Here is a 21,607-nt window from a genome sequence, read left to right on the forward strand (position 1 = left end):
GGTTCGTGAGGCAAGACTTACCCTTACAGAAGCCATGCTGATTCTCCCTCAGCAAGGCCTGTTCATCTATGTGTTTTGAGATCCTATCTTTGATGAGGCATTCCACCATCTTACCCGGTATAGATGTTAGGCTGACCGGCCTATAGTTTCCCCGGGTCCCCCCTCTGTGGAGTGGAGTGGAAGTTCATGAGGAGTGGAATGGAGGCAACTACACGGAAGTAATTGCGGTGTCACTGCAATTACTTCTGGGTCAGGTGTGCGGGGGGGGCTGGGCAGAGAAGGGGGTGAAACAGGGTGTGGGGGGGCAGACCCCTAGGGGTTGCCCCAGGCGTGGGGACCCCCAGGAACACCACTGCATTAAAGCTGCAATCCTAACCACACTTTCTTGAGAGTAAGCCCCATTGAACAAAAGAGGACTTACTTCTGAGTAGACCTAACTAACTAACTGCTCACTATCCTACGCATGCCTACTCAGACGTCTCATTAGAGTCAGCGGGGCTTCCTGCCAGGAAAGTGTGGGTAGGACTGGATTATAAGGCTGCCATCCTGTCCACACTTTCCTGGGAAGAAGCCCCATTGCCTGTAACAGGACTGACTGAGTTCGTGGGTGGTCTGTTCCCGCCCTCTGTGGACAGACTGGACAGTTCAGCGCCTCCGCCCTCTGCTGGTTCGAGGGAAGTCTCCTCACAGACCGCCAGAGAAGCGGCCAACGGAGTGCCTGCGGCCAGCACGGTCTGCTCTGCCACCGCCCTGCTGGTCTGCGGGGGACGCCGGGCGTGACCGACTTCACTCATGCGCGGGAGGCAGGAACAAAAATGGCGCCGAGAGCGCCGAGGAAGCCTTGTCGCTGGCCAATGGAAAGGGCGTTCCGGGCTCTGAGGCGGCGCTTTGTGGCCTCCGCCTCCTCAGGCTCCGAAGGGCAAAGTCCGGAAGCGACTGAGCGGAGGAGGTGTGATTGACAGCGTTCGAGTGAGGCAGACAAGCTGGCGGGTGAGCTTTGTGGACGGGACCGCGCGCCCCTCGCCGCCTCTGACGGGACGGTTACGTGCGCGCGCACGAGAGAGGCTCGAGCGGGCGCTTTAACGCGCCAGGCTTTAACTTTATGTTTCAAAAAACGTCACGTGGCGGCTGCCGCTTTAACACTCCAGGCTTGGTTTAAAAGCATCACGTGGTGGTGGGGAGGGCAACGAACTGTCGCGTGCCGCCGCTAGTCAAGGTCACGTGACAGTGGGAGAAGGGCCCCTCCTAAGAGCTTGCCAGGTTCATGAGGAGCTCTGGGAACGGGGATTCCTCCCTGGTGACCTGCAGGTGCTCATAGGATCTTCCCATAGTAAACCACGCTCAGCTGGCCACACTGGTGGCTTCTCACCTGTAGATGAAGAGTGCTGGAGTGGAGTTGCTCAGGGCACAAACCAAAATGAAGCCCTTTTGGTTTTCAGTGGGAGAGACTCAGCTCAATCCTATGCACGTCTACTCAGAAGTAAGCCTCATGATGGTCAATGGGGCTCACTCCTGGGAAAGTGTGGATAGGATTACTGCCTGACAGCCCAATCCTATCCACACTTTCCCCATTGACTGTAATGGGATTTCTGAGTAGACATGGATAGGATTGGGCTCTGTGTCTGCAATCCTGTGCACACTTTCCTGGGAGTAAGTCCCATTGGCTATAATGGGAGTGACTTCTGAGTAGACATGCATAGGATTGGGCTGCCAGGGCCCAATCCTTTCCAACTTTCCAGTGCTGATGCAGCAGTTCCTATGGGACAGGCACTACATCCTGTGGTGGGGAGATGCCTCCTCAAGGTATGGGAGTTCCCTTACCTCAGGGCTGCCTTGTGGCTGCACCAGTGTTGGAAAGTTGGATAGGATCGGGCCCATAAAAGAGCCTAAACTTCCCCAAATGGAATGGGTGAAAGAGCTGGTCTTTGAATAAATCATGCTTAAAATTTACTGAGTGTTGTACAAAATGTTTAAAAAACAGGACACTGTACAAAGCCCACCCTAGGCAAGATAGGGAGCGCCTTCTGCGGTGCAGCAATATTTGGGAAAGTCTTTGCAGTACTCCAAGATGTATACTTCATCTATCTTCTGAAAACAAATTCTGGTTTGTTTGTTGTTTTTTTTTACAAGCCCACTCCTGCCCCCTCCTGTCATGTTTAGCACTTACGACTACAGTGAAAATGTGATTCAGAAATCAAAAGACGTGTTTCGAAAAACAAAGCGTTTATTTTCCAAAATCTCTTTTTTAAAAAAAATGGTTTGACAACAAACATAGAGTGGGGAGCTGAAAGATTGTGATGATTGAACATTGGCAGTAATCACTATTTTATGGCTCCATCTGTCAGAGTTTAAACTGCTCAGGTTCAGCTCAGGTAGGTGTAACAAAAGCAAACACCTTCTGCTATGAACTGAGAAGGTTTTTGCCTCTGTTACACCTACCAGCTGCAGCAACAATTGCAACAGAATTTATTGTGGATTTACAGTTCAACGTTATCGTGAGGCGTTTTCTCTGGTATAGTTACCTGTTTAACTCATTGTTTCTATCCCTTGAACTTTTCTATGCATATTATACTAATATTCTTTTAGCGATAGTGTATGGCTGTTGTACTGTTTAGGGAAGAGGCTGCAGCTTGATAGAGGAAGACCCTCATCTGAAATGCTTGAGAACGCCTACCATTCTGTGTAAACAGCAGACTCCTTATACGATTGGTCCATGGAATGTTAGAGGGTCTTGGTGGTCATCTAGTCCAAACCCCATTCAGCCCCCATTCATTGCAGACAATCCATCTAGTTTCATTTAGTTGGCAGCTGCTCTCCAGTAAGTTTCCCCATGGAATTGGCCACCCGCTGTGCTGCTGAGCCTGTTGCTGAGGTCACCGGAGCGGCCAAGGAGCAAACTGCCAGCCAACTGGCTGCCAACTCCACAGTCAACACTACATCAGATTCTGTGATTATTTAGACCCTGATACTTCCAAAATAGGCTTCCTGGTTGCTTGGGCAACAAGAATACTAGAGTGGTAGGTGGCCATATATGCTCACAAGGCAGGTTCCTGTATAAAGATTTCAACCAGTGCCAGTGCTGAGACTGTAGTTGCAAGATTCAGGACTCTGTCTCTATAACAATTGGGAGTGATAGTATCCTGAGGAGGCTGACCTGTGGAGAGGAAGAGCAAACATCTCTGAAGCAATGGAGAGGAGCTATCCAGGCCATGTCAGTAGGATCCTTCCAGGCAGAGAGGGACCCTTTGGCTTTTGGTAGAGTCTGCTTTACTTCAATTTTGAGCTAATTACACAGGCCAATACACATTTTGCTTCCTTAAACGTTATACCAATTCCTGGGTATGTTTGGGGTGCTGATTCCAAAAATGGCATCCGTTTTGCTGTATCACGTCTAGTTTTGGAGACACGGCATAACCTCTTTAGTGAATGGTTCAAGCAGCTTCCTCATGAGGAAGCCTACACCATGGCTTCCTCATGAGGAAGCCGCTTGAACCATTCACTAATGAGGCTATACTATATCGCCAAAACTAGACATGAGAGGGCAAAACGGATGCCATTTTTAGAATCAGCACCCCAAATTCATATCAAACCACCATAAAGTTTGGGAAAAACTTTTCTTACCCTCAATTTTGTAGGCCTGTGTTATTAATGGTTTTATATAGTACTTTATTATATAAATATAGTATATAAACAAAGTACCTGAAGTGCATACAAACTAAATTTAAATGGAGGTTTACCTTGCTTTAAGGCACTTTGCTTTAGAGCGCTTAGCTAATATGGTGCTTTTTCAATTATATTCATGTTTATTATTTCCGGTGCTTGCCTTGTTCTTAAGGAGGTTTCAGCGGTAACACATACATCATAAGAACATAAGAACCTCCCTGCTGGATCAGGCTGTAGGCCCATCTAGTCCAGCTTCCTGTATCTCACAGCGGCCCACCAAAGGCCTCAGGGAGCACACCAAATAACAAGAAACCTGCATCCTGGTGCCCTCCCTTGCATCTGGCATTCTGACATAGCCCATTTCTAAAATTAGGAGTTTGCACATCATGGCTTGTAACCCATAATGGATTTTTCCTCCAGAAATTTGTCCAATCTGCTTTTAAAGGCATCTAGTCCAGATGCCATCACCACAACCTTTGGTAAGGAGTTCCACAGACCAACCACATGCTGAGTAAAGAAATATTTTCTTTTGTCTGTCCTAACTCTCCCAACACTCAATTTGAGTGGATTTACCCTGGTTCTGGTGTTATGTGAGGTTCTGCATCTCTCTATCCACTCTATCCTTCCTGTGCATAATTTTGTATGTCTCAATTATGTCTCAGGCACCTTTTTTCTAGGCCAGGGGTGTCCAAGGTTTTTGGCAGGAGGGCCACATCAGCTCTCTGACACTGTGTCAGAGAAAAAAAGAATTAATTTATATTTAAAATTTGAATAAATTTACATAAGTTTACATAAACGACTATATTAAAGATGAACTTATATGAAAGAATGAAGGTCTGTAATAAGAGGCCTTGCACAAAGCAAGGCTGGCCTTTCCTTTGCTGCCACTACTGCATCACAGGCATGAAACAGCAAGCAGTGGAAGTAGCCCTCATCCCACAGCTCACGCGAGAGGTCAAACAGTCGCCCTCATGCTGAGATCAGTTGTGTCGGGCCAGAGCGGGCTCCAACAAATCTCCAGAGCACCAGAGGCTCATTGGAGACTGGGGGCTCCCTGAGGGCTGCATTGAGAGGTTTTAAGGGCCGCAAATGGCCCCAGGGCCAGGGTTTAGGCACCCCTGTTCTAGGCTGAAGAGCCCCAGACGCTGTAGCCTTTCCTCATAAGGAAGGTGTCCCGGCCCTGTATTCATTTTAGTTGCTCTCTTTTGCACCTTTTCCATTTCCACTATATCCTCTTTGAGATGTGGTGACCATAACTGGACACAATACTCCAGGTGTGGCCTTACCATTGATTTGTACAACGGCATTATAATATTAGCCATTTTGCTCTCAATACCTTTCTAATGATCCCAAGTATAGAGTTGGCCTTCTTCACTGCCGCTGCACATTGGGTCGACACTTTCATGGAGTTGTCCACCCCCCAAGATTCTCCTCATTAGGGCAAGACTTCCATTTACGGAAGGAAGCTTCCTTGCCCTTTACAGCCTCTCTAACAGCCTCTTTAACACCAGCTGACTCTAGGCTCAATTGAGCGAGTCAACCAGCACTGTTTTCTTACCCACACTCATGTATTGTAGCATTTTTTATTTTATTTTTACTTTTGAATCTTTTTAGGCCTACTGCTCTTGCACACTTAATAAAGGTGTAAATATGTTTTTTATATGCACTGGCAAGTGAAAAAAAGGGCTGTAATTTGCTTTAAGGTGATATTCACTTTATGGTGGTGGTCTGGAACCTAACCCATATAAGTCCATATTAGTGAGATATGCCTGTATTTTGGGGGGAGAAGTAGAAATGGTTAATTCTCTAGTACCACAGTCCTATCTGAATCCCCTTCTCATTGTTGTTAACACTTGGTCCTTTAGCCACTGCATTGCACTGTATCTATAAAAAGTGAATTCCTGGTGCATAACATCTTCATGGCCAGAGTGTGGAGGTACTGAAGGGTATGCCTATCTGAAAACTGGCTTTTACAATTCTCTGTCACCTATTGCGAATTTACTTGCATCTAACACTCAGCTTCTGTTTGGTTCTGTGCTATGAATATATGCAATTGTTGCATACCTCCAAGTTCAGATGATTTTAGGATTTTATAGGAATCAATTCACATTTATAAAATGTACTGTGTTTAATGTGTATTTTAAAAAAGTAATTATTTCTTGCATCTGGAGGTTCCTTTTCATGCTAGATGAGTTGCAAATTGAGTAAACAGTGATCCCTATTGGAGTATGAAATGTTTTCAGCAGAAACGCATCAAATAAACCATGTAATGCTGGCAGGGTCAGGGTGGGAGTATTACAACTTATCTATCAAGCAAGATTTAGGGCAACCTTACAGGTGTTATTCAGTGGTATCACACCAGTAGTTGTAATGCTGTTTGTTTTCACAATCCAGGACTTCATAGTTTCAGAGCAGACGACTGCTGAGAGGAGCCTGTAACCTCTTGATTTCAAAGGGTCTGTGGCTTCCACTGGTGCCTCCCTGGCTAATGTAAGAAAGGTGTTTTGCCATAAACGGTTTGGAGGTATTTGGTGAGGTTGGAAAGGGGTCGGCCCAAGCAGGAAGCCTGTGTCTGCCCTGTAAAGAAAATAGCAAGTAACAAAATGAAAGCATCAAAGAACCAACAGGATGCAGTCCCAGGAGTCTCTTCTGGCATGTTGGTCCTTCTTGAAAGTTAGCACTGAGTGAAGAGTGACCTTAAAACTCACTTTATTCAAACAGACTGAGCTCAGGTTTAAAGTTCAAGGCATTTTGTTTTTTCACCTGTTTCCTACAGTTTTCAGAAACTTCTGAAGAATTAATGTGTAACTATATCTGGTCACTGAGCTAACAGCAAGGATTTTTTTCTCAAGGGAAAATATTACTGTATAAAAAGAATGAAAATAGGATGCTATATTGCACTATGGTAAATAGTTTCAATGATAGCTTTGCTGAAGCCACAGCTACAGGGCAAATTGGATCCATTAGGGATCTGAAATAATTATGAGGCAAAACAATTTGTCAAAGGAACCTCTGTTTCTGATAGAATGTAGGACTATCGTTGTAGGCAAGCTATGTAAGACTTTTTAAATCTACAGATGTATAGTTTTGTCGAAATCCAGTAGTAGGTCTCCAGATATTTATCTATTCCTGTCTAAGCCATTTCTGAAAAATCTGTAACACTTGGCCATGGTCTGAGGGTACATGATACCAAAGACTTGTTGAAGCTAAGCAAATCTGTATCTGCTCAGTATCTGGATGAGAGACCACCTGTGAACCATATATACTGAGAACCGTATACTCTTGAGAATCTGGGGAAAAGGTTCTGTAACACTTCAGCATGATCAACCAAATTTAGGATTAGGCTAAGTAGATTGGCACAGGCTAGATCTTCAGTAGTTGAAGTCACTAGGAGTAGAGCGTCGGTTTTTAATCTCTCAGGGAGAATTCGAGCCGCAGTAAGTGTGTTGGGGGAGGGGGAAGGCAGTGATGCTATCTGCTGGATTGTGCCATTTTGGAGGGGTGCAGTGGCTTGCTGCCATTTACCAGAGCCTGCAGCAGCCTCCTGGGGGTATGGGGAACGCAAAACCGGAAGTGGTCGCGATTGCAATTTTGAGGGTCTTTGCAGCATTGGGAAACCTGTGAAGGCTGATGCGGGGGCTCTCTCTAGGAGGCTGCTGCAGGCTCTGGTAAGTGGCAGCAACCCCGTGCCTCTCCAAAGCGATGCAATCCAGTGGATCGCGTCGCTGCCTTCCCTCTTCCCCGCACCCATTCACTTTCTTCCATACACCCATACACTTGTATTGAGAAAGTAAAATGCTCTCTTTGGGGACGGTTGAGCACAAACTCTGGTTCAAGACTGACTGCCAGTCCCAAATGTGAATGCTTTATTGCTGTATTGTAGAGTGGGAGGTTTCTGGATGGAAAAGAGTAAAAGTGCCTTTTTATATTCTTTTAATTTACAAACAAGTATATTCATGCATAACTTGGGAGTTCCTTGAGTATGTATTAATCACTACTTTATTTTTAGATGCACCACTTTGCTTCCAAATGATGTGCTTAACCACCTTTGCTATTGGAAGGGATGATAATAAGAACCCAATCTCCAGTATTGTATTTTGCTCCAGCATGTTCATGAAATGGAACTGAAGGCAGAGCCATGCAGTTAAAGAATGCCTGAGTTCCTAGTAGCTCTCATTGAGTTCTGTGGGGCAAAATCAGTAGGTTCAAGTTGGGATGCAATAGTCCTATGACCATGTTAGGAGACTGTGGAGAATCTTCAAGATACCATGTCATCTGTGAGCATGCCGGCAAGCTGCTGCTCTCAGTAGCCTTGCATTAGTCTGAAGAAACAGATGCTCTCTGTGGGGAGAACAGGAACAGGGCAAGGCTCTAGAGGTGCTCACAGATGTTATGAACTGTCGGGACTCCATAGTTTCATGATGACTCCATAGAGCTAGCAAGAGGGGACAAAACCTGATTAATTGTCTTCCTCGGGGGAGACTGTGATAATAAAAGTACTTTCTCCATGATGCACACCATTATAGTGATAGACATGTTACTAGTTTAATAATAATTTTAAAATCAGCATTCATATAATTTTTTACTTGGAAATTCATATAAATTTTTACTTGGTGTACTTGGAAATAAGTCCCATTATGTCCTGTAGTATTTATTCTTACATAAATGTTCATAGGATTATAGCCTGTGAATGTTCACATAGATACCTCTGTAATTCTTATAACTGACAGGTCAGTTTTATTGTGAGGAAGGAAAATGACTGAGGGTGTAGTAGTTAGCCTAAATCCACCTAATAACTTTGTGATAAAGATGTTTGCTTCAGTCACACCTCACATTCTTAACCACAATGCTATATCATATTTCATCTTGCATTGCTTTTTAGGCACATGTGTGGGCTAATGTGTGGGCTAATTACACATAGAGTTGTAGTAGTAAAGTAATGATTAGTAGTTTGAAATAAATGTATAGTATCAAAATGTAGTTGTAACTCATCTTGGTGCAAGTTCCTTATTCGGGCTGTCTAAATGTTTTCAGCTGGTTTCTTCACAAGTCACACAATATGCTTTATTTTCTGTCATTTTTGCTTTTCCCCATCTACAATACAATCCTAAGCAAATAGGCTGCACCAACAATTGGATAGGCTGTCAGTCGTAGTTAAAAGAAATCGCTTGAAGAGAGGACATACAGATTTCACTCATTTTCCCAGGATATTAAATTTTAATGACTAGTATGAATATTTCATGACAGTATCTTTTGAATAGGTTTGTTTTGTCCTGGAGGATATTGTATATTATAAGGCCTGATTTCTGTCTAGGCAAAACTGGTAACTTGTTGAAACGTCAACCCCTTTTCTTTGATTATATGGTAAAGCAAACAACAGTAAAAAATAATTCTCCTGCTGAAAATTCCACTTATAGGCCTTCATATTTTTTTGACAGTTCTTTGAAATTAAGCATCAGATCCTATTCTTTATTCTTGCCACAAGGTGGCTAAATAGCCCTGTCACCTGCATTAAAAGGTTATTTTGTACAGAGTATTGTGGAACATGGCAGTTTGTGCCCAATAGCTTGGTCAGACTTTTTTTCAGCTCCATTTATCCACTTCTTTCTTTGACATACTAGTGTGTATTTACTAAGACGTAAAACCTTCTTTATTGAATTTGTTTTGGGTAAACTATTGTCTAAACTGAAGAAACCTAATGCACTTTTTTCCAAAAAGAACCAATTATTTTCAAGTTAATTCTGTCATGTTGTTCTGTAGTTGATGTTTAGGCCACAACCTTTCATGCACTGTCAAATTCTACCTTGCTGAGGATTATGCACAAATGTGTTAAAGACTGCAGCACCAGATGCCAGGCATGATTTAAACTTCAATTTCCTCATTGGTCATTTCTATCTATTGAACAGCATGTCAGCAACTAGGAGCCGTAATGGAAACCATATTCTGAAATGTTCAGCAGGACCTTGGAGACCTCTCACCCCTCAGAATCAATTCCAACAAAATGTCAAAAATAGTCAGGACTCTTTGCTGGATGATGATGAGTTCTCCAATTTCAGTTGTGTTAAGAATTCTTTCCCCCAGAAACTTTTTATCCCCTCCCAAAAAGTGTACCTTCATATATGCATTAGAGAAATTGCTTAATGTAAATGAAGCATATCTTTTGCAGACAGATGGAGATTTTAATGTGCATTTTCATTTTCCCGTTTGTATTTTAACTTATTAACTCTGACAAGTAACCCCTTGGTTGTGAACAATTTAATTCACAATTCACTTTTTCTGATTCAAAGTGAACACGAGTGCCCTAATCCCCTAATGGGAATTAATTGCATGTTTCAGTGCTTAACTCTGATCCTCTCGCAATCCCCACTGGGACAAGCTTCTTCCTGAAGGATCTGTGTTCGTTATTCAAAACACAATTTGAAAGGTAATGATTTTTTTCCTCCAAAAGAGAACCAGAGCAACCAAATATTAATGCTCGTTCCTTTGTAGGAGAATAAGCTGTAGCTTTGAACCCATCTGATGTCATAAAGGGTAAACACAAAAAATCAAATGTTGATGAAATAACAGGGTAAATCATTGTGGTAGTTTTGAAAAGGCAGCAGCACAAAAAGGAGGTGAGGGTGTGTGTGTGTTGGGAAATATAGTGTGGTTCTGTAAGGTAAATATCTGAAGCCTTGGTCAGTGGTCTAAAGGGGGTTGCTGTATAAAAACATTGTTCTTTTGAACCAAAAGTCCTTTGTCTAGGAAGTGCTTTCTGTACCCCAAAAAGCACTCTTAAATTCCTAGAGATCTTTAGTAACACAAAAGAAAACTGAGAAAGGCCTTTATGGCTACCTAGTAAACGCATGACTGAGGTTGAATTTGTTGGGGACTCCCAGGCTCACATTTTTAGCTGCACCAGTGACTTCCACTCTGTACTATAAAAGAACTGCTAGTGTGCTATGAGAAAGAAATTAAAGATATACATGATGTCAAAAGTACCCATCTACAGAGGCAGCTGCTTACTTCACATGGTATGATTCACACCCTAGCCTTATTTGGTTGTTGTACTTGCATATTTCTAGGTCATTTCAGAACCTTCAAAGCAGTTTGTAATTAAAAAACAATACCATCACAATTTCCTTATTTTAATTTAAAGAAAAAACAGTGCAGTAGCTGTTAACATCATTGCAAAGGCACCTGAGCAGGCCAGCTAATGCCAAGTGTCCATCAATGGGAAAAAAAGTCTTAATTTCCAGATGGAAAATCCTGCTGCATGAAGATTGCGTAAGGCTCTGTGAGCCACGGCTCCCTGGGGAGCTGCGGAAACCAACCCAGGGGAGCAGTGGAATCCTCACAAAAAAACTTGCCACCATATACTAATACAATATATAGGATTTTAGCCCTAATAGGCAGTTGTGGCCAATAGCCCAGAAGGTCAAGGGAACTGCTAGTCAAAAAACTTTGGGAACCACTGCTGTCGAGGGTTCCCTAGCCCAGGTACCACTCCCGAAAAGCCCTGTCCTCTCTCACTGACAGCTGTACTTCCAAAGGTGACAGGACACGGAGTAAAATCTTTGCAGAAATCCTTAATAAGCAGGCAGTCCAATCCTGTCTTCACTAGATCATTCTGCTGGTGTGACTGGATTCATTGAATGAATTCTGCTGCAGGCCTACATCAGGAATATCTGCCTGAAGAGGCGATTACTGCCTGAATCAGTGGAAAGAGGCAAGGCCATAGCTATCGGGGAGGGGGGTACACCCCAATTAGTGACTCATGCAAAAATCTAAGGATAATTCTACTCCTGTGACTCTAAGGCAGCAGTCTCCAAACCGTGGACTGCTGCACTCTGAGAAAAGCCTTTCGGGCATGGCAGTAGGGAAGTGCCACAACCTCCTATCTTCGCAGCTCACTCAGGACCAGTGGCGTAGGAAGTCACATTTGCCCTGGGCACAAAATTCTTAGGGGTCCAAAATTTCAAAAGGAAAAAAAAAGTAGCAATACTTTTTGGTGGGTTTCGATAAGCTGGTGGAAGCCATTTTGACAAATTTGCTGGGTGGTGCCATCTTGGAAACTGGCAAAAGACTAGTTTTCACAATTCAGTAATGTTAGAAGCTTCTTGAAAGCTTTGCTGCACTCAGGAACAAGAGTGGAAGTAAACACACCTGCTGTACTGAGTCTTCTACCAAGCCCCAAACAAAAGCCAGAACCCTCCCCCTTCCGCTCTCTGGCCACAGAGACCCCCTCACTTGTGCTGCAGGTGCCCACATGTAGCTTCCATGAAAAGGCTGCCTGGTAAGTCTGCCCCGCACTATCCCTGGCTGAATGCCTTGAGATTTTCTGAGGAACTACTTGAGCATGCCCAGTTTCTCCTTTAGCAGCTGTTGCCTGCTGTGCGACTAAGGAATGTGAGCAGTAGTTCCTTCCTCTCAGCTTTAATTACAATGGTCCACAAGTTAGGGGGCACAATACTTGACTTGCCAATACAATAAAATTGTATTGTTAGGGGGCACAATACAATGAAACTGGCCAATGACAATGACTAATGACTATGCCCAATGTTGCATATACGCAACAGGGATAAAATTTGTACACCTATGGAATGGGCAGAAATGGGTTAAAGATGGGGCCAGCTGTCCTAAACGGAATTGAACTGTAACTGAAGCTTGTTTACATCTGGCATCTAGAAATCAAATTGCTTTCTTGGGGGAAAACTGAGACCATTTCTCCTAGCAGTTTGGTGACAGGCTGTGACTTTTTGGAAAGCAACAGATATTCTGGGCTTTAGTTAGAAACATTACAAAGGAAGAGGTGCAACTGGGAGGCTAAGTATTTTGAACAATAGCCAAAGAAAAAAATAGAAACCTTCTCATTTTTCAGTAAATTGGAGCCCTTCTTTTGCCCTTCACTAGTAAGTGTGAAAATCCAAAATGGAACCTCAAAATGGTGATCCAGGAGTACTAGAGAAGACTTGCTCCATTTGAGTTCCTGCCAAAAGCAAAAGCCACAATCTGTGACAGGTACCTCATGATGAGAAGTAAACATTTTAGAAATGGTGGAATGGAAAGGCAGCAAGATCTTTGACAGGGAACAAGCTGCACTCATTGTGGAAGCTTCGCTGAAGTTAACAGATTTGGCTTTCAGGGAAGATGAAATTCAGTCTCTCCTTTAATAGAAGGCATGTCAAGCAAAGCCAAAATAGTCATTTTAGCCTGTAGTGAGTGCTCAGTTATAAATAAGAAGCTAGTGCTTGCTTTGGAAAGTGATGTTCACTGGTATCCCACAAGAGATAGACCCCTTGAATGGAGGAGAGAGGTGTATTGGTCCACTCTATATGTCCAGTCCATCTCTGATGTTGCCTCACATTTACTTAGTAAAAAGATTTTTATATTCCACCTTTTCATCCATGCTGGAGCTCAGGGCTGTTCACAGTATATAATAACATAAAATACAAAGCAATAGTAGCAGCCATTAAGTAAAAAAGGGCAAACCAAAAAAGCACCCCCCAAAAATGATGAAACAGAATACATTCATGTCACATTCTGTGTAGTGATATTCTGACAGGTTGTCTTGACTGAGGGAATAAATGAGTGTGTGGTCACAAAAGGTTTGTGTTGTGGTAGCCTAACACTGTTTATATTGAATGTGGTTTCAGTTACTTTATTTTGAGAGTTTGCAGGGCATTGAGATATGGAAACTAGGTACCACGATTAAGAAAACAACAGTTTCCTCAAAAGGATACAAGAGGCCAGCTTTAGAAAGAGTTTAAAAAACAACCCAATATATCGTCTCCTTAGCTTATTTGATTTCTGTTTGAACGCAGTATTTCCATATTGCAGGTTCTCACTGGCCACAAACAGCTTTGAATTAAGTAGTTGGCAACCAGTAAGCTGCGGAGAGGGCTAGGCTGAGGAGGCACAGCCACATGAATACTCACTCACCCCCCCCTTAAGCTCAGTCTCTCTCAGTGGATCTTAACTTCCTTGAAACACACTCTTTCTCCCTCCCCAGAAATAAATTAAAAACTCAACTCTTCTTACCCCACTAAGAGCTAGGGAGAGCTCAGCACCTTGATAGCTGCCTCCCCTGGTGCATTAGAGAACCAGGGCCCAATCCTATCCAATTTTCCAGTGCCGGTGCAACCATGTCAGTGAGGCATGCGCTGCATCCTGGGGTAGGGAGGCAATGAGAGGGTTCCTCGGGGCTGCATTGAGGCTGCACTGGTGCTGGAAAGTTTGGATAGGATTGGACCCCCAGTCCCTGTGCACAGGTCCCCTGCTGTTTTCATGGCGTCCTTTGGACAGAACGGAGGCAACTCTACCTGCTGTCTTCTCATTGATTGTTGATGCAGGTACCTTGCCTGGTTTTCATTGGAAACCAGCCATGATTACAGTTGGGGAGGAGATGTCACTCATATTTAAATGTCTCTAAGTTTGTGTAGTTTCTTCTTTGAAAGTATAGGAAAGCACATTGTACATGTAAAGAATCTTTTGGTGATGTATGGATTTATAGTTTTCTGATGCCTGGCTGGGTCCATTGTATTGTTGAACACTCCAAAGCAACATGTTTGTCACAGTGTAATATCGTCCTCTGATCTTTTAATATCTGTTGGGCCCAATGAAGCAGCGTCAGTAAAATAATTTTGACCTTCAAATATTTGTAGCAAGAAGTTATGTTCTCCTTTCCATCTATCTAAATGGAATACAACATCTATCTAAATTAAATACAGCCTTTTTGTATAGCAAGATTGTACTTGCTGTTCTTTTTTGCTTCAGAACTTTAAGTCCATTTAAGCTTAACTATTTTACCTCCAATTGTTGGGGCAAGTACTTACTGACTACTGCAAATCTAAAAGTCTTACATGATTTGGAATTTTTGGGGCAGTTGGTGGAAAAATCCTCTAAACCAGGGGTGGCCAACCTTTCAACTTTAGGTCTCCTGGATCTTTAACAATTCTGTAGAGGAGGGAGTTTCAGCAATTGCAGTTTGTCATCTGTGAGCCCAAAAGTTGAAAGGTTGACCCCCCCTTCTCTAAACAATTGAGTGTGCATATGTGACCATGTGAATCTAACAGGCTGTCTGTCCCCATTTCTGAGATCGTGGCTGCCAGACAAAGTTCACTTGGAACAACAAAAGGCTACTCATTTCTGCAACCCAGTTCGCACTTACTTTCCATGCCGTCTCTGTGTATCAAGGTCTCTGTGTATCAAGGCATATGGAGAAATCTGACAGTATAAACCAACTCCTGGGTATTGAGGGTAGTACTGGTTACCCATGTCATAAACAGGATGACAACCCCCCCCCCTTTACAGTCACATCTTGTCTTAAACATTTTGTTGTTGTTAATCTTAAGAAATTGGTTAAAAAAAGGCTTGCATCATTTGGCTTATTTTTAAGGAAGAGAATATTTGCAAAATGCATTCCCTTAAGAGTAGGCTCTCAAAGAACAATGTTTATGCATAGTGCAATAATTAATGCTTTTGTATTTGTTTCAGGCTCTTCAGTTGGAAGAATGGCCCGTGTCTTTGTCTATGGGACCCTTAAGAAAGGCCAGCCAAATTACCCACACATGATAAATGGTGCTCATGGGATAGCCAGATTCCAAGGCAGGGGCCTTACAGTGGAGAAATACCCCCTGGTGATTGCAGGAAAATATAACATTCCTTTCTTGCTGAATGCCCCAGGAATAGGGCACCATGTCGCTGGAGAGATTTATTCTGTTGATGACCAGATGTTGCAATTCCTTGATGAGTTTGAAGGTTGCCCAGACATGTATCAGCGTACTCCAATGAGAATTGAAGTAGTTGAATGGGAAGGTAAAAGTAGTGCACCTGAAGAGAGGCCAGCTGTTAACAGCATTCTGGAATGCTATGTGTACAGCACCACTACTTACCAGCCAGAGTGGATAAATTTCCCTTACTATGACAACTACGATGCCTTTGGAAAACATGGACTTCAGTATGTACTACGGGAAAGCAGAGAGTAATACTGGAAGATAATATAGTACTTTAGGATAGTATGTTCAAGGAAGACTAAAGTCTACAGCATTTTATATTAAAAACAAACACTAGTATTTCTGATGGGATATATTTGATTTCAAACAATTATTTATTAATGCAGTTAAGTCTGCAAACTAACTCACTTGGTGAGGCAGCATTCCTAGCCCAAGTCTTTAATTCTCTCCCTGCACTTCTCAGTTTTATAACTATCAAGAAATAAATTTTTTTGCAAAACAAAAAGGAAATGTACTGCTGATAGTTACTAGGGGAAGGAAAGGCCTCTTGTTCATTATTAACTTTTTCATTACTGCACAACCTTTATATAAGCCAGAAAATTGCTCCTGTAAGAAAGACAAATGAGTTCACTAAAAAAATTCAGCCAGCAAAGGAATGCCCTCAGTGACATCTGAAAGTCCACTCTTATGGATTTCAGTTCCTTTCAGTACACATAGTTGTATTGATGTGGTAAGGTGAACACTGCTTGGAATAGCAAATTGTGGTTGATGTTTCTGTGCTGTCAAGCTGCTGTGCTATGCAGTCTGCTGTTAGGGCAGTGCAGCCCTGGTGAAACACAGAAGTTTTAGAGTGAGCGTGTGTGTGTGTGGTGTTGGCTCATGTACATGCAAGCAGTATAAAGTGGTATTTCAGCTGACATGAACCCCTTTCCTTTCTTGCGCCCTTTTCTACACAGACTAGGTTTCTAGTTAGGGATATCGTTTGGGCAGTGTTTCTCAAACTGTGGGTCGGGACCCACTAGGTGGGTCACGAACCAATTTCAGGTGGGTCCCCAGTCTTTTCAATATTTTTAATATGCTAGACTTGATGCTACCATGGTATGTAACTGCATTTGGGGAAAAGTTACAGACCACTATGTATATGTTTTTAACAATGATAGTAAATGGGACTTACTCCTAGGTAAGTGTGGATAGGATTGCAGTCTAGGATTGCAAAAAATTTTCCTGCTTGATGATATCACTTCCAGTGTGTCCTGAGAGATTCTCATTCAAAAAAGTGGGTCCCGGTGCTAAAAGTTTGAGAACCACTGCATGAGGGCATTTAAATCTCCCTCCTAATGTCTACAGAAGATTCAAAAGAGCTGTGACCATGTTAGATAGCAATAATAACTCACAGTTTCTACAGTAGCCTTTGGTGAGTTTCTAACCCAGTTCCTGCTGCAGTGAGGAGAACAGGCAAAGTGTGCTGCCTAGGTGAGGTATCTGCTTTGTAAAGAGGCTGTTTCCTGGAAGGCAACAGGAAATTCTTTCTTAAAGCCAGGTAGAAATTTGATTTAAGTGGATTTTATAGCTATATTCTGATCCAGATTGGATACATGTAGTACGATGGGAGATATCATGTGAGTCTCCCAGTGATGTCAGCAGTAAAGCTGCTCTACATTCAGGTATGATACTGTTTAGTAATAAAGCCAGTGTATCAAAACTTTATACTCCTTCCTGTAAGCTCAGGTTGCTTCCTATCAAATCCTCACCATTTTTGAGCAACTATCCAGTTTGGTAGTAAGAAAAATGTATTTAAAAGGGCAAATTTAATTTTGTCCTTTTCTTTTTTAATAAGGTAGTATTCCAATATGCTTTTTATGATTCCATTAGTGTTTAATACACAGCATGGTGAGATTTCAAGTTACACAGAACACAGAACTCAGGCTGGATGTTAAAGAAGCAATTTCTGGTCTGGGCATGTTATCCCTTGGCATATTGTTATCCTGCAGACTTAAGGGACCAGGAGGCAATACTAATTGTATCCAAGTGTCACAAACATGCTCGAAAGCATATTTGTGGCTACTCAAGAGCTGGCAGGGCCTGGCACAAAGGTATGCACTGGCTGGCAAAGGTAAGTGTATGCTGGGCAGCACGAGTTGGGAGGGTGGTGTGGAGGCAGGGAGGGGGTGTTTCTGGTCAGGAGGAGGGTGGAATGCAGAGGATCGGTCCCTGGAAGGGGGCAGGATCTGTGGCGATAGTGCATGCCATATCCTAATCCCCCTCCTGGGCCATGCAGATGTGCTTCTCAGATGTGTGCCAGCTAAGTAGCTGGTGCAGAGCTGAATAGCCTCAAAACTATTCTGGGTTAGGCTGGGGCCTAAGAAAATATCCTCTTATCCTGAGGCGACTTCCAGCTTCCATCGGCCCTGCAGCCTGGCTGTACTGGTGCAGGTTAGGAGTATGCGGTTAAACTTGCAGAAAGGCCCCCTAGAGAACTGCAGGGGGCCTAAGACATTTCTGTCTCCAGCACTATTCAGGAGTCATAAGATCTTTGGAGGCAGTCTTAAAGAAAAACATTCATTTTCAAAGTACACTATACAGGTATGCCCCCTGCATCTGCAGGGGTTCCATTTTGGAATCCCCCGCACTTAACTGAAACCGCACAGATACAGACGAACACCCCCACCCTCCAGAGGTGAGGGGGCCCTGGTTTTTCAGAAAAACCCAAAGTCACATGTTTTCACTGAACAGCTGTCCGTGGCCTCTGCTGGGCTCAGACAATCCTCAGATTATCCGGCCATGGACCCGATCTGCAGATAAGGATCTGCAGCTATGGGGGCCCCTTTGTATGCTAATAAAGGCCAAACTGATGATCTCCGCCATAGACCACACTTACACATTCAGCTATACAGACAAAACCTCCCTGTTGTTTTCTGCTTGCAGACAATTTTTCCACAGGGAAGACTTCTGAAACCATATCCTATCCTTGAAATCTGATCATGTACAGGATGACCAGATGTCATAACCACAAAAGAGGATAAGGCACCCCAAAATATAGGTCATCCAAGAAAAATGTAGGACATGACAAAATAAAAGCTAAAACCACTTGTATGTTGATTTCATGTTGTTAATTTAAACACTATATTACTTTTTAAATTTTAAACTATTACATATAAATTATTCCATATAATTAATTACTAAAAGGCTGTGCGCTGCCTGCAGGTGCCTGTTCACAAGGAAAAGGAGGACATTTATTTCCAAGGACACGAGGAAAAAAAGCACATCCTGGAAAAAGAGGACATCTGGTCACCCTGGATCTTGTATGATCCCCACTCTGTTACTCATTTCACTGCATGTATAGATCCAGTTTTTGAAAGTGCTGTGAAGGGCATGAATGACATGGAGTGTTTATGCCAAAATTTTTAGTTTTATTAATTTGTCACCAGTAGAATTGCAGAAGAGAACTACAAATTTCATATGTGCAGGTATTTATAAAGGAGTGACGTCTGAAATATGATACAATGTTAACATAATTCTGGTCAGGCTAAGTCAAAGGGCCCCAGCCACCTGTACAATATAGGGGGAAGTCACAGCAATGCTTGAGTTCACATAATTTTCTTGTCATGTTAACATTCATTTGAATTTGTGGATGGAGGCACAAAGTGCTAGTCCAATTGTGATATTATATGAAATTTTTTTTATTCCAGTTCCACAAGTTCATCTCCTTCCCCAACTGTTTCACCAGCTTTGCAGTGCACAGCTTTCACCTGTAGCACAAAGAAAAAAAATCAAATCAGTTCTGAAAACAGAGTCTAGCAACATTTTAAAATTGTGGTTGGCTGTACAATGTAAAAAGAATAAATGATAGATTTTTCATTTACTAGATCTATAAACACATGAAATGACTCAAATTCAAAAACAGCTTTTGCAATGTAATCAAGCATATTGTCCAACTTTATGTTCAGCGCATACCTTTAGACAGCTACATAAGTGGGATACAACAAAAGACACCACTTGTCAGCTTAATAAAACTTATATTTTTACATCTGAAGCCTTAAGAGTAGTGGTATGTGTTTGGCACTGGCTTTGTTTGTTGCTGGTAATTGCTCTAGTTATTTTGCATTTGAATTTTTCTTGTAAGTCATCAGGTATCTTGTACAGAAAGACAATGCCTCCAGGTTGGATTACTGCAATGTGTTTCGGTCAGGGTTGGTTGCCTTGAAAAAAGTTGGAAAATTTTGGCTGGTTTAGAATGCAGCTGACAGGCTTGTGGCTGGAAGCAGGAGATTGAGAAACATTGCTCTTATCTTTTATCAACTTCACTGGTTACCAATTTGTTTCCAAGCTCAATTCGCAGAGCCAATTTTGATCTTTAAAGCCCCAACTAACCAGGAACCCAGAGTTATCAGTAGAATTATCTCATACTGATCTCAGGGCAGGAGGTCTGGTCTAGAGGGTTGAGCCTCCATTTGCCTGAAGATAACATCCAAAGGTCGCCAGTTCGAGGCCACCGGCACCGTGCGACCTTGAAGCAGCTGACAAGCTGAGCCGAGTTATTCCATCTGCTCTGAGCGTGGGAGAATGGAGGCCAGAATGTGCGACCAGATCAAGAAAGAAACATCTGAATGTTGTGGTTTCTTGAAAGATAGAACCTTGCAAATTGTAAAAATCCCTACGGGGATTTAAATTGCCTGCCCATGTAAACCGCCTTGAATAAAGTCTGAGGAGAAATCTGAGGACCAAGAAAGGCGGTATAGAAATACCTGTATTATTATTATTATTATTATTATATGAACTTGCCCAAGAACACTGATCCACCTTGGAGGTCTTCCTCTGGTGCTTCTACTGCACGAGGTTCAGTAGGTGGGAATGAGAGAGGGCTTGCTGAGAGATGGTGCCCAGATTATGGAGCTCTTAGGAGGAGATGCTTGGACCCCATTTCTGCCTGCCTTGCAAGAGGCAGTGAAGTCTGTTATTTCAGCATGCTTTTAATTCACTCTTCTCCCATGGAAACTATTCCAAGTTGCTGCTGCCACTTTTACTTTTTATGACGGGAGCATTTCATGACAGTGTTTTAAAAATATTGTATTTGTGTGCGTTTTGTTTAATGCATTGTAAATGACTTAGAGGGCAGCTTTATTGTACTAAGATGGGATATAAATCATAGCAACACACACACACGTACAATTTTGTAAATAAATCTGATAATGGATTCCTAGCAGAACAGGCTTCTCTCTCAATAACCGGGGAGAAGCAACATTGAGTGGTAGAGCATCTGCTTTCCTAGCAGAAGATCCTGAGTGAGGTAGAGAGTCTTGTTTAAAATCTTTGCAAGCAGCTGTTGGTCAGTTGGCGAGAGACAGAGAAAGAGGTGGGTCAATTATTTAACTTGGTATAAGTCAGCTTCCTATGTTGAAATTCTCACTACAAGGTTAACATGATGGGTCTATGCAGGAGGTAGGAAATGTGATATGTACTTGTTCCTATCTGTTGCTACATCAGAGTGCAGAGTGTTGGTGACTTATAGCTCAATCCAATCCATTAGTGCCATCAGGTGCAGCAGCTCCAAAATGGCTACTGCTGTATCCAGCTCTCAGAGGGATACACCAAGAAAAGCCTCAAGTCCTGCAGAAGGGCTTCTCAAGTCTGCGCTGGCAATTTTGCCAGAACAGCCTTTAGAACCTCTGTGTTGAGCTTTGCAGCCAGATATGGTAGAGTAGGGCTCCACTGTTCCCACCCCCTCCCGCCCCAGTTTCTCTCCCCACTCCACCCTTCCCCCATCCCCAAGCCTCTCAGAGCTCTTCTTTGCTCCAGGCAGCGTTCATCCAGCACTGGGTTAGTGTCGGTGATCCTTCCTCTCTGGGTGTTGCAGTGCTGGAGCTCAGTGGCAGTACTACATACCCATAGGATTGGGCCCTTATACAGCTAAGGCTACTCCCATGTTGTACACACATCTTTGAAGGTTCTAAAGCAGGGGTGCCCAAACTGGGGCCACGTGCGGCCCTTGAGGGCTCTCCCAATCCGGTCCTCAGGAATACCCCAGTCTCCAATGAGCCTCCGGCCCTCCGGAGACTTGCTGTAGCCCATGCTAGCCTGATGCAACTGCTCTGTGATGGCCAACTGTTTGACCTCTCGTGTGAGCTGTGGGACGATGGCTCCCTCCACTGCTTGCTGTTTCACATCTGTGATGCAGCAGCAGCAGCAAAGGAAAGGATGGCCTTGCTTTGTGCAAGGCCTTTTATAGGCCT

General features: G+C 43.1%; 2 protein-coding genes across 2 annotated transcripts in view; one reads left to right on the forward strand and one right to left on the reverse strand.

Annotated features, from left to right (window-relative positions):
• Positions 1-856: 856 nt before the first annotated feature.
• GGACT (gamma-glutamylamine cyclotransferase) lies at positions 857-16,080 on the forward strand. Its single transcript, XM_066620030.1, has 2 exons — positions 857-990; positions 15,139-16,080. Exon 2 carries the CDS (start codon positions 15,156-15,158, stop codon positions 15,627-15,629), a length of 474 nt encoding a protein of 157 aa, XP_066476127.1. The 5' UTR covers positions 857-990; positions 15,139-15,155; the 3' UTR covers positions 15,630-16,080.
• A 2,686-nt stretch (positions 16,081-18,766) lies between these two features.
• Positions 18,767-21,607, reverse strand: part of PCCA (propionyl-CoA carboxylase subunit alpha) — a 276,404-nt gene continuing 273,563 nt past the window's right edge. The window contains exon 23 of the mRNA XM_066620028.1: positions 18,767-19,126. Within this exon, the coding sequence (XP_066476125.1) occupies positions 19,058-19,126 (69 nt within the window). The 3' untranslated portion in view covers positions 18,767-19,057. The remainder of the gene's footprint in view (positions 19,127-21,607) is intronic.

Source organism: Tiliqua scincoides, chromosome 3, assembly GCF_035046505.1.
Source record: "Tiliqua scincoides isolate rTilSci1 chromosome 3, rTilSci1.hap2, whole genome shotgun sequence".
Taxonomy (NCBI): Eukaryota; Metazoa; Chordata; class Lepidosauria; order Squamata; family Scincidae; genus Tiliqua; species Tiliqua scincoides.